General features: G+C 31.9%; 1 protein-coding gene across 1 annotated transcript in view; it reads right to left on the bottom strand.

Moving 5' to 3' along the window:
- Positions 1–10,158, bottom strand: part of LOC139854068 (uncharacterized) — a 34,521-nt gene extending 24,363 nt beyond the window's left edge. The window contains exon 1 of the mRNA XM_071843392.1: positions 10,145–10,158. Coding sequence (XP_071699493.1) covers positions 10,145–10,158 — 14 coding nt within the window. The remainder of the gene's footprint in view (positions 1–10,144) is intronic.
- Between the last annotated feature and the right edge of the window lie 2,895 nt (positions 10,159–13,053).

Raw genomic sequence — 13,053 nt, 5'->3', positions numbered from 1 at the left:
TTTGAGTGAATGATTCCTAACTAGACTGCATTTGTAGATTTTTCAATTAAATTCAAAATCGAGTTTTGGTAAAAAGAAAAAAAATGGACGAACAGGGGTATCGAGCAGTTATAATATATATTTCTGTTTAATTCCTCAACTGCTATGATTGTGAAAGTTAAATGATAATGAAATTAGAAGAATTCACAAAGCTTGATTATATGAAGAAAGTGGTTCTCGACATATGTTCACGGGTGCAGCATAAATAAAGAAAGAGAGAAAGAAAAAAATACATATGTAATTGATTATGGAAGAAAACTGGATCCCATGTATCTGTTATAATTTTTTTATCATTTAATCCATCAAGTTAATAAACAATTATAAATATATTAATTTTGTTAATAATATTAAAACTAATAAAAATACTAATACTAATAATAATAATATTGGAAGTAACAAAAATAATAATACCAAAATAATATTAAGAATACTAATAATAATGATATTTAATAATAATAATGGTAAAAATAACATTTTTAATAATACCAATAAAAATACTAATTTTAATAATATTAATATTATTAGATGATAATAATAATATTAATAATAATGATAATATAACAATTCATACATATCAAATTTCATATTTATATATTAAATGAAAAATATTAATACTACTGATATCACTATTAATAATAAATGAACTAATAATATTATTAATATAATAACTATATTTTAACTTGTAGTTTAATACATTAACGTTAACTATGTAATATTTAATGATTAGATAATATATACATATAGTATTTATATCTTTTATATATATATTCCACCATACTTAAAGATTATCTATAGAAGTTATATATAGTTTTAATTTAACAACCACTTAGTTATCTTGTATATTATTTTATATTTTTAATTCAAGTGATTAAAGTATATTTTATTAACTCAAAATATTATATAAACACTTACTTTTATGTATATATATATATATAAATTTATTTACATAATTAATTTACACACAATAGTTCGTGAATCGTCGAGCACGGTCAAAGGGTAATTGAACATATGAACGTTGTTCCAAAATTTTTGAGACCCAACATTACAGACTTTGCTTATCGTATCGAAATCATATAAAGATTAAGTTTAAATTTAGTCAGAAATTCCCGGGTCATCACACTTTTGTCACTTTACCTTGAAAATATTATTTGGGTGGTTCCTGTGTTTGACCCAAAATTCCATGCGGAGTCCCTGTGTTTTTTTTCCTTTGGTGGTCACTGTGATTTACCAATGTTATGTGAATTTTCGATTCGCGTTAACATTTTTCGTTTTCGACTCGCGTTTTCGGTTCATGTTTTTTATTTACGTTTTTGATTCGCGTTTTCAATTTACATTTTTGTTTCATGTTTTTGATTCACGTTTTCGTTTACGTTTTTGATTCGCATTTTCGATACGCATGTTCGATTCACGTTTATGATTCACGTTTTCAACTTGCATTTTTGTTTCACGTTTTTTATTCTCGTTTTTGTTTCCCATTTAATTTTTGTGTTTTCGTTTCTCATTTACAAATTACTTTTACGATTCGATCCGAAAACCGAATCACGAATATGAAAAATAACACTCAAATTTGAAAACAGAACCACGAAATGAAAACACGAATCGAATATGCGTAACAAAAATGTGAATCAAAAACATAAATGGATCGAAAACATAAATAGAAAATGTGAAATGAAAACGCAAAATGAAATCGAAAATTTCGAATAAAAAAACGTGAACCGAAAATGAGAATCATAAACGCGAATCGAAAATGCGAATCAAAAACTCACGTAACATTGGTTAATCACAGTGACCACCTAAGTAAAACAAACACAAGGGCTCCGGGTGAAATTTTGGGTAAAACACAAGGACCACTCAAGTAATTTGTTTGAGGTAAGATGATGAAAGTACCCTCGTGTGCTTGGCACATGTTGGTAGTTAACGTCTGACTTGGATGGATGTTTGACAGAGGGATCACCCACGTGACATTGGCAAATCATAGTGACCACCCATGTAAAAAATAAAACATAGGGACTCCACATGAAATTTTAGAAACACATGGGCCACTCAGGTAATTTTTTCTTCTCCTAAAGAAAAGGGTTAAAGCTACGAATATGTTATATACTTTGACTTTTGTTCTGATGTAAGCTATATACCAAAAAATTACTAGTGTAAGCTCTGAACTTATGTTTATGTGTTATTATCAACATATATAAAGTTTAGACATGGTTATTTATGAAAGAAAAGAGTATGAGGTTGGTCTGTAACGTTTGTCACATATTTAAAATTTACCACTTATGTTTTTTTCGACTCGATTGGTCGCTCAAGTATTATATATTATGTGGTTGATCCCTCACCTTAACGACCGTTGAAAAAATTCTGTTTAAGTGCTAACAGACTTTTTAACGTTCGCTAGCCTCTCGGACTGCACATGCAAAATGAGCAAATTACAAGGATTTTTTGCGTAAGTTTTATAGTTCAAAAAATGACATATAATTAGTTTTACCCGTTTAGCAAGTAACTGGACACATGTTGCTTACATTAACACACATTTTTAAAGTTCATGACATACAATGGTCTTTTTTAGGTATATATCTTACATTGAAACAAAATCAAAAGTAGGTTAACAGTAAGAATCGAGCTTGACAAGAGAGGAATAGATCTTCATACAGTTCGCTGTCCCGTATGCGAAGAAGATTTAGAGTCGGTGGATCATATGTTACTCTCGTGCAAACATACAATGGATTTGTGGGATCGGGTCTTAAAGTGGTGAAATGTGCAACCTCGTGAAACAACTTCCATATCGCAACTTCTAAATGCAAATGAGATCTTCACAATGTCGACTCTCTGGAAAAAGGTTTGGCAAGCGTTAAAATTGGTTTGTACTAGGGGTGGTCAGTATTTGGTTTGAAACCATTTAATCCGAAAACCAAACCGAAAAAATCGAAACCGAATTTGAAAAACGGTTTTCGGATCGAGTAAAACTAAAACCGAATTTGAATTCGGTTTTCGGTTTTTGAAATTCTGATTTCGGTTAAACCAAATACCGAATTCAAAATTTCAATATATATAATTTGTATATTTATGTTTTAATGTCATTATATTTTGGAATTCAATCATCTAAATAGGTTCTAACTCATATGACGATTAGGTGGCCTACATTATATTTGTGTTACTGAAATTATTGTGTTAATCTTCTTAATAACGGAAGCAGTAAACGTCACAATTAAGCTATAAATGTTAATAAATCGTCAAAATTCTTGATTATTTAATAATACGTCATTATTTTAAGTTGTAAATAACTAAAACATAATTAACGCCACAACTAAACTACCACGATTTTAAATTTTTTCATGATTTTCGGTTTTACCGAAACCGAACTGAATTCGAATTCGGTTTTTGGTTTTGGTTTCAGTTCGGTTTTCATTTTGAATTCGATTTTCGGTTCGGTTTTTGGTTTTGACAAAAAAATTCAAAACCGAATACACCGAACCGAATACACTGACAAACCGAAACTGAACCGATGAACACTCCTAGTTTGTACTTACCTTTTTTGGAAAAGTCGGAATAACTTGGTCTTCAATGGGAAAAGTTGGAACACTCTGATGGTTATAAGCGAGATTCAAGTTAAATCTTTCGAATAGATTTCTGCTAGAGTTAAAGGATCGAAAATAGATTGGCTCACATGGCTCACCAATCCAAGTGTATATCTTAACATGTCGTGATCGAGTAACGTGTTTTGTAGTTTATATTAGTGGTTGCTCCAGTTTTGTTTGTAATTTTTATTTCATGCATTGCTTGGTAGATCCATAAGACCACTTTCAATGGCAAGCCATGGAAGCCATCATCAAACATGTTATCCGAGGACTCCATTAACATTGTCAAGCCCTCACCTAGCCCTCACTTGCCCTCACCTCTCTCACCCTGGAATTTTTCATATTGAAGCATAAATGAGCACCGATGAAGAGAGAGAATTGTTGTTTTCACTTGTACCCATAGCTTATACATTATTTAATTAATTTTGTGGGGTATGTGATGGGGAGAAAGTATGACACGGTTGGCAATTGTGTGTTATGGGAGGAAGTGGTGAGTAATGTGAAGAGAGAAAGCTGATGTCGTTGAGGAAGTGTTGAGGAATGCGTCATGGTTGGAATTGGTCTAATATTTGGAATTGGTCTAATATGTGTGGATCCCCATAGCACCCTTGTATTGTATTTTTCATGTGTTCAATAAAATTTTGCTTGCCTTCCAAAAAAATATTTATTTGTGATTTTAACCTTAAAATAAAAAGAGAGATACGATAACAAACTTAGATTGTGGATTGTAAATAAACAATAAATCGAAAAGATATATCTTCTAGAATAATAGGGGGTTGTTTTGCAATTCACGAAACTTTTCGGGGGGATGTAATAAACCACGCGCTGTTGTCGATGGTGCAAAATTTCACTATAAAATTTTGGAAATATCTTTTTCTTAATATCGTGCATGTAAATTTACGTATTTTTACATTATTACCACTCGTACTAATTTGATCGGCTCTATTTTTATTAAACAGAATCATCAATTTATTGGCGTTTTAGATTGCCGTTTAGAGCCTAAATTGAATTTCAGACACGATTTAAAACCCATGCAAATTTAATTCTACCATTTTTATGGTGTTTCAAAATTATTTTAAATTTTATTTTAGTTTTTTTATAAAATAATTTCATACTTATTGGTCGGAGGTCCACTGTCGAATAAAGAGAGGGATTACTTTCTCTACTTTTGAAAGTGTTTCACTCTAAGTGGAGAAATGACTTGTTTTTATTCTCGGATAGGGGAAGGATTGCCTACATCTCACCAGTGGCGATTCCAGAATCATAACTAAATGGGGTCCCGAAATTTTTTCATGTGCTAATTATATTTGAATGTTATTTTAGTGGTCGTTTACTTTAAAAAAAAACTACAAATTCAAAAAATATTTGTGGTCCGAGTAGTTAAATTTAGTGATATTCTATAAAAATTAAAAGAAAAACTATGAATTCGAAAAATATATGGGGTCCTGTAGTTAAATTTAGTGATGTCATGTACAATTTAACGAATATTTTCTACATAAAAATTTTAAACTAGTGCTGTCCCATGACCCCACGGGCACTAACATAAACTCTCCACTGCATCTCACCTCATACATGCACTACTCATTAGGGGTGTTCACGAAACCGTCAAACCGCGAAAACTGGCCGGACCGGACCGATTTATTGGTTCAGTCCAGTTTTAGATATTAGCTGTCCGGTCACCGGTTTTAAGATCTCCAAACCGCGAAACTCGGTCCGGTTTGCGGTTTCATTAGGCCACCGGCCTGTTAAACCGGACCGGACCGGATTGTATAAACGTCACTGATAGGGATGGCATTGGGTCGGGTTTAGGCAATCCCGGACCCGAACCCGACTAAGAAATCCCGCCCCCAAACCCGGCCCGAAACTCGTCGGGTCCCCATTTACTTACATACTATCGGGTTTCGGGTTTCCCCATGGGTAAATGGGTATACCCGATTAGTCATTCTGTATATATTTTTCAATAAGTTAACAAATCAAAATATCGAAAAATAACTTAAATACTTTATGTTTAAAGTATTATAAAATATCACATACAAAAAACTGATTGAAAAGTTAAAATACTTAAATACACAATGTATATAAAATATCACATCTCGAAAACTTGTTGTATATGATCATATTGAATAAAATTATACTCGTTTTCAAAACAAATAAAAGAAATCTTTTATACATTAACAATATACTACTAATACTAAAATTTTACATAAAAATTATTATTAAAATTCCTCGGGCCGGGTATACGGGTTTGCGGGTCGGGTATACGGGTCGGGTAAACGGGTTTGTGTTCAAAACCATACCCGAACCCGAACCCGGAATTTTTTTTGTAACCATCCCCATACCCGGCCCATGACCAGACGGACTCGGATCAGACCCGACCCACTTATAACGGGTTTCGGGTTTCCCCATCGGGTTCGGGTCATTTTGCCATCCCTAGTCACTGATATTAATTTTATGTAACTATATACTTCACTGAATAAACATATTTATACGTACATGGCAGATGCGAACACGTTTAGCTTTGTTCGTGAGTGTAGTAAATAGATGCATTTGTATTTGATATGCAGGATGTATATGTAATATGTAATTATATATAAAGGAGGAATATAATTATATAATATGCATGACACATTCACTTAAAAAGGATGTATACTGATATAATTTGGAGACGTAAAGACTTAATAAAGATGTATCTACAAAGAATGTTACTTAATAATAATTACTTATGAATCAGTTACGAAGGATTCACATTGTTTGTTTTGCCTTTTTTGGTACAAAAGAAGAAAAATGTACACAAACTTAATAATAATAACTTATGGAACTTGAAACCGTCAAATCGGTTAAACCGGACCGGCCAAAATCGGACCAATCCGTCCAGTTTGACGACTTTCTTGATCTAGTCTGGTTTGATATATGTTTAAACCGTAGGTGCCGGTTTGGTTTAAGATTTAATCAAAACCGGACCATACCGGACCGTGAACACCCCTACTACTCATGTGGTATTGGGTTTTGTTGTTATTGTTGTTGTAGTTGCTAATTTGATTTTTCCCTGTTATTTTTTTTAAAGGCAATAAAACTTTCATTATGAACAATAAAAAGAGAAGATACAACTTGAATTTACAGAGTAGCTGTTTTTTTTTTTTTTTTTGAAAAGCAAGTAAGCATAAACAATATATAAACAAAACAATATATAAACAGAGCAGATATACAAAGCAAATGGCAAAGACGAGCTACAAATGTATATACAGAGACATTAGAACTGATATCTACTATCAATGAATACGAATATCATTATCAATTATCGATCGATTATAGAAATTAAAAGCAAATAATAATAATATTATGTCCATAAAATGTCTCATAGAACATTTATTAAATTCTAAAACCTTTAGTATAATTAATTTCTTATATTGATTTCATAGTGATTAAACATGATATGTGTGTTAGATTGGATATTAATAAATCAATAAAAATCATTAACTTCACGTATATATGAAATGAATAAATGCAGTTTAATAATTTTATTATTATTTTAGAAATGGTGATGATATGTACACAACTTATTTTTGTTATGTACACAACCACTATATTTTACCGTGTTGTACAATACAACAATGTAAATCATGATGGTTGTGTACATAATAAAAATGAGTTGTGCATATCACTCCCCTTTTTTAACAGGGCTGACAAAATTTCTGAAATGCCACATCATCCACTTGTCCATGACTAGGAAACATATTACATCAACAATATCAATAATTCTTAATTATTTATTTTACCTATAAACTGTCTCGGTTATAGACCTCATTTTTTGTTATTTTTGACACTTTTTGATCACCCATTAACCGATTAGTGGATAAGGAAATAATTAAAGCAATAAAGCAAATAAAAAATAGTGGTTTGGGCTCTTGTTTTCTCAAGCTTTAATAATCACGCCTGATAGTGATCTATTTTATAAAAGGACGGTAATTATTATAAAAATATATAGTTGTCCTCTATAGCATTCCTCATTATTCAGTATTTAATTATACATTTCTAATATTAATTAGTTTAATAAATAATAATAATAATAATAATAATAATAATAATAATAATAATAATAATAATAATAATAATAATAATAATAATATTTTTAAGAACATTACACACACAAATATATATATACATACACCCACGCGGTAAGGTCTGATTTTGTAATATGATATTCCCTCCGTCCCAGATTAATTGTCCCCAGACAAAAAACACACAGTTTTAGGAAATCCCACTAACTTTATTTCTCCACCAATGAAATATTTTCTCTCTCCAGATCCACCAATGAAATATCTCCTTTCCTTTCTATTTATGGAAGTAGACAATTAATTTGGGACATCCCAAAATGGAATACTGGACAATAATTTAGGGACGGAGGTAGTACATGTTAATATATTTTAATATGTCACGTCTTTTTTCTTTCTTTTTTCTTTCTTATTTTAGAACAGCACGTATATATGTAACGTACTAACAAACATCAAATTTCCGTAATTAACTTAAAATGCAATGCATTTACCAAACATAAACTTTTTAAAATAAATTATGTATTGGATGGATGTAATATTTTCTTATAATTTTTTCAAGATTAATTAATATATTTTTTAAAATGTGTCATAGAAGCATATGTTAACATAACCTTTATTCAATTGTAGTATTGAATAAAATTGTTATTATTGATTCTTTATTGTCGCTAATTATATTTGTGCAACAAATAATTTTGAAAATAAATTTTAAGAAACTGAATTTCCAACTCAATTATTTTTCTAAAAGGTACATATTTATTGAGTACGAATTTATACGAGAACTATATAGCATTATCCAATTGTCTATCAGTATTCATATTCATATTCCTACCTAATCATTTTTGTTGATATTCATATGATGGTGGTTGTATAAAATACGGAGTATGATTTTATGCAATTGTGGTATAGGTTTTTTCAGTTAATTTAAGTTACAACCTATAGAAATTTGCCACGTAAGGAAAATGCAAAAACAAATTCTTGCTAATGTGGAGGTGAGTCATCAAAAAACACTTTATGCAACAAGTGGCATTTATCCACTTTATGCCTATCCATTTCCATTAATTATTCATTCTAGCACTTTCCATTTTTCTTTTATACTCCCTCCGTCCCGGATTAATTGTCCAGTATTTCTTTTTGGGACGTCCCAGATTAATTGTCCACTTCCAAATATGGAAAGTAAATTTGATAAAGTTTACAATATTGTCCCTAATGAATTAATTAAATTACAAATGTGAGAGAGATTTCTAATTAATTAGTTGAGGGTAAAACAGTAAAGTAAGAAAAAAGTACAAAAAAGTACAATGTGATAATGACATTTCTTAAACTGTGTGTTTTTTGTCTGGGGACAATTAATCTGGGACGGAGGGAGTACATGGTGCAAAAGTGACTGTATACAGAAAATGGTTGTACGTTATCAAATGGTTATCAGTTTAACGGTACGAATGTGGGCGTGGCTTCTAATTTTGAGGTTGTTAATTCAAGTTCTTGTATGAACAATATGCATATATGTTGGGTAGTGTTGTATTGGGTAGTGTCCCACATCGGCCGTGGTAGTAAAAATTAAATAGTTTATAATAGCTTGGGTTCCCCATCCCCTTGAGTTAACTTCTGGGGTTGATTGGGCTCAAGTCTATTAAACTCATTATGGTATCAGAGCCAAACGAGCCAAATGTGTGATGTTGGGAACCCATGTGTGCACGTCTCGATGTGAGGGGGCGTGTTGGGTAGTGTTGTATTGGGTAGTGTCCCACATCGGCCGTGGTAGTAAAAATTAAATAGTTTATAATATCCCTTGAGTTAACTTCTGGGATTGATTGGGCTCAAGTCTATTAAAGATTGGGCTCAAGTCTATTAAACTCATTAATATATTTATGTAATTCGTATCAACTATGTGCATATGTTTTCTACAAAATGGTTATACGTTTGAACCATGATTTAGTTTAAATTTAAAATTTGATTTGATTGATTTAGTTTAAATAAAATGACATAGCAAAAAACGCAAGTTTTAAAACAGACAAAATAATAAACAGTTCATTGTTAAAAAGATTGTAATCGTCATCGTCAATAAATCAATAAATAACGATTTGTAAAAGTCTCATTTGATACATTAATATTATATAGTCAAATTTTGGTTATTGCTTATATTACATTTATAAAAGTTTCAAGATCTATAAGCATTTTCTTCTACCAAGACAATTTGTAACGGTGAGACAATTTGTCACGATGAGAGGTTGTAGAGAGTGTTGTAGACATTCGTAATTTTTAGAAAGATTTTGTTGCGTGACAATGTTATGAGAAGAGGAGTTTGTTATATTATTATTGTGAAAAGTGTTGTGAGGAATGTAATTTTTTGTATAATTTTTAATTATGAAATTATAAACAATATAATTACATATAATATAAATAATACATAAGATAAAATTCATTAAAATATAAAGTAAAATATATTCCAAATACAAGCAACATCATGTTTATATGGCATACCTGTTATCTCCCATCTCCTACAAGCACAAGTTCTTTCTCTAAGATCAACCACACACTGATCATGATGGGGTCCATTTACTTGATACCGAGAATCACCGTTCTAAAGGACTGTGTACATGTGGGCATCTTTCTTAATTGCCTCAAACAATTTGGTTGCACTAGAAGTTAATGGTCCATCGCTTTTATCTGCAAATGCTTACACCATTGTTAAGAAGTTGAGGTCGCTTAAGGAAGATCTTGGGGGTTTGCATTTACAAGAACTAAAAAACGCCAACAAAAAAATATCAATTTTTACGAGCAAGAAATTCGAAGATTGAAGTCTGTACATAACAATAGGGATTTATCACCCAACGAATTTATTTTACTTGCTACTTCAAAAAAGAAGCGTAAGGAGTTGCTGAAACATGATGAAGCAAAGCTGTTGATTATCTCAAGGGTAAAATGGCTAAAACACGGTGACAAAAACTTAAAAAAAATTCATACAGTCTCAAGAATCCGTGCTCATTCTTCAAAAATTTCGGGCCTTCTTATTAACGATGTATGGGAGGAAAACCCCTTTGTTGTGAAAGAGTATGAGCTGAATAAATTTCAACTTCTTTTTGAGTTTCATGGTTCCACTTATGCAAATTTGAACTGGGCCGAAACTAGCCTTAACAGGCTAACAGGTCTGCAAGCCCAACAACTAGAAAAGCAATTTTCTTCTCAAGAAATAAAAGGTGTTATTAATTGCTTTGATGAGGACAAAACCTCGAGTCCTGACAGTGTTTTCTTTGACATTTTTCAAGAAGTGTTGGCCATTTCTCGAAGAAGATGTTACACTCATGTTTTCTCAGTTTCATTCTAATTATTCTTTCCCGAGAGGTTTTAATTCCTCCTTTATCGTTTTAAGTCCTAAATCCAACGTTTCAAAGAAGATATAGCAAATGAGGCCAATTAGCCTTATAAATGCTCCGTATAAGATTATTGTTGAGACTCTCGCTAATAGATTGAAAATGGCGATCTAGTATAATTAGCGAGAATCAACATGGTTTCGTTCTTTCAAGGCTTTTTACGGACGGGGTGATGGTTCTTCACGAATTAATTCACTCGGCGAAGAAGATCAATAAACCAGCTTTATTTTTAAAGATAGATTTTTGTAAAGCTTATGATTGTGTTTCTCATCAATTTATAATCCAAGTAAAGGAGCAAATGGAATTCGGGCCCAAGTTTATCAAGTGGATAAAAACGTGCATTAGCGGGGTTAGATTTTCGGTGTTACTAAATGAATCTCCTACCGAGGAAGGAACCATGAGAAGAGGGTTGAGACAAGGTGACTCACTCTCCTATTTCTTATTCATTATGGTTAAGGAAGTGTTAAGTAAGTTGCTTTCTAATGACTTGCTTAACGGGGTGTTGAAAGGGATCTAAGTTGGTTCCAATATTATAATCAATCACTCCCAATTTGCAGACGATACAATCATTTTTGCCTACTCCTCGGATCAAGAGATTCTTCGGTTAAAAAACACGCTTCACCTTTTTTTTCAAGTTTCCGGCCTTCAAATAAATTTGGAAAAAACAATGCTCTGCGGGGTTCATGTGTCTGGAGCTAATATTGCAACGTGTGTCGAGTTATTCGGGTGTAAAGTGAGCTCTTTCCCATAGTTTATTTGGGTATTCCGGTAGGGATCAAAGTTGAAAGAGTGGCTATGTGGGAACCAATTATTAAAACATTTAAGTCAAAGTTAGCTGGGTGGAAAGGTATATGTTTGTCTTTTGGAGAAAATATGGTTATGATTAATGTGGTGTTGTCAAATCTTCCACAACATTATAAGGCTATGTACAAAGCCCCTTTAAAACTTATCGATCAACTTGAGGCTATGAGGAGAAATTTCCTTTGGGGCGGTGACGGGTCGAGACAAAAATGTTCGTTAATGAAATGAGATATAGTTTGTAAGCCTAAAGAGTTAGGTGGTTTGGGCATCCTTCCGCTTCGGGTAAAGAATTTGGCTCTTCTAGTCAAATGGTGGTCTAAACTAAATGATAACAAGGAGTCACTTTGGAAATCTCTTGTACTAGTTTCGTTCGGTAAATCTTTTCAAGAAAAGCTTCTTAACAATGCCTCATCCATAAGTGTTTCTTGTTTATCCCCGATATGGCACGATATTGTTAAACTGCAAAATGCTGATTCAATGGGTCATATTTTAGGCGGTCAAAGTCGAAAATGACAAGTCGGTAATGGAGAACGTATCTCTTTTTGGCATGATCTTTGGGTGGGGAATACGATACTTAATTTGATGTTTCCTTCACCATATAGATTGTGTTAACTGAAGTAAGAAAACGTGGTACATTTTTATTATTTATCCTCTGAGTTCAATCAACATGTGAAGTGGGACCTTCACATTTTCCTTCCTTTGCCACATTACGATAGCTGCGAAGCAGATCACCTGTTCGGGCTACTATTTTCGATTGTTATATCCATTGAGCGTGATGACAAGTTGCATGGACACTCGGATATGATGGTGATTATACAGTAGCTGAAGGAGTTCGATTACTTTTACATTCGCCCAACAACAAGGCCCGGAGTTGTAGTGACCCGAACTTTTCCATGTTTATATATATTAAATGAAATTGATATTTATATGATTAAGTATTTCCAACATGTTAAGCAATCAAACTTGGTAAGACTTGATTAATTGAAATAGGTTTTATATAGACAATTGACCACCCAAGTTGACCGGTGATTCACGAACGTTAAAACTTGTAAAAACTATATGATGTAATATATATGGATATATATATATATATATATATAGTTAACATGGTATTATGATAAGTAAACATATCATTAAGTATATTAACAATGAACTACATATGTAAAAACAAGACTACTAACTTAATGATTTTGAAACGAGACATATATGTAACGATTA

This window comes from Rutidosis leptorrhynchoides, chromosome 6, assembly GCF_046630445.1.
Source record: "Rutidosis leptorrhynchoides isolate AG116_Rl617_1_P2 chromosome 6, CSIRO_AGI_Rlap_v1, whole genome shotgun sequence".
In the NCBI taxonomy this organism is placed as follows: Eukaryota; Viridiplantae; Streptophyta; class Magnoliopsida; order Asterales; family Asteraceae; genus Rutidosis; species Rutidosis leptorrhynchoides.
This window is presented reverse-complemented; position numbering and strand designations above follow the sequence as displayed.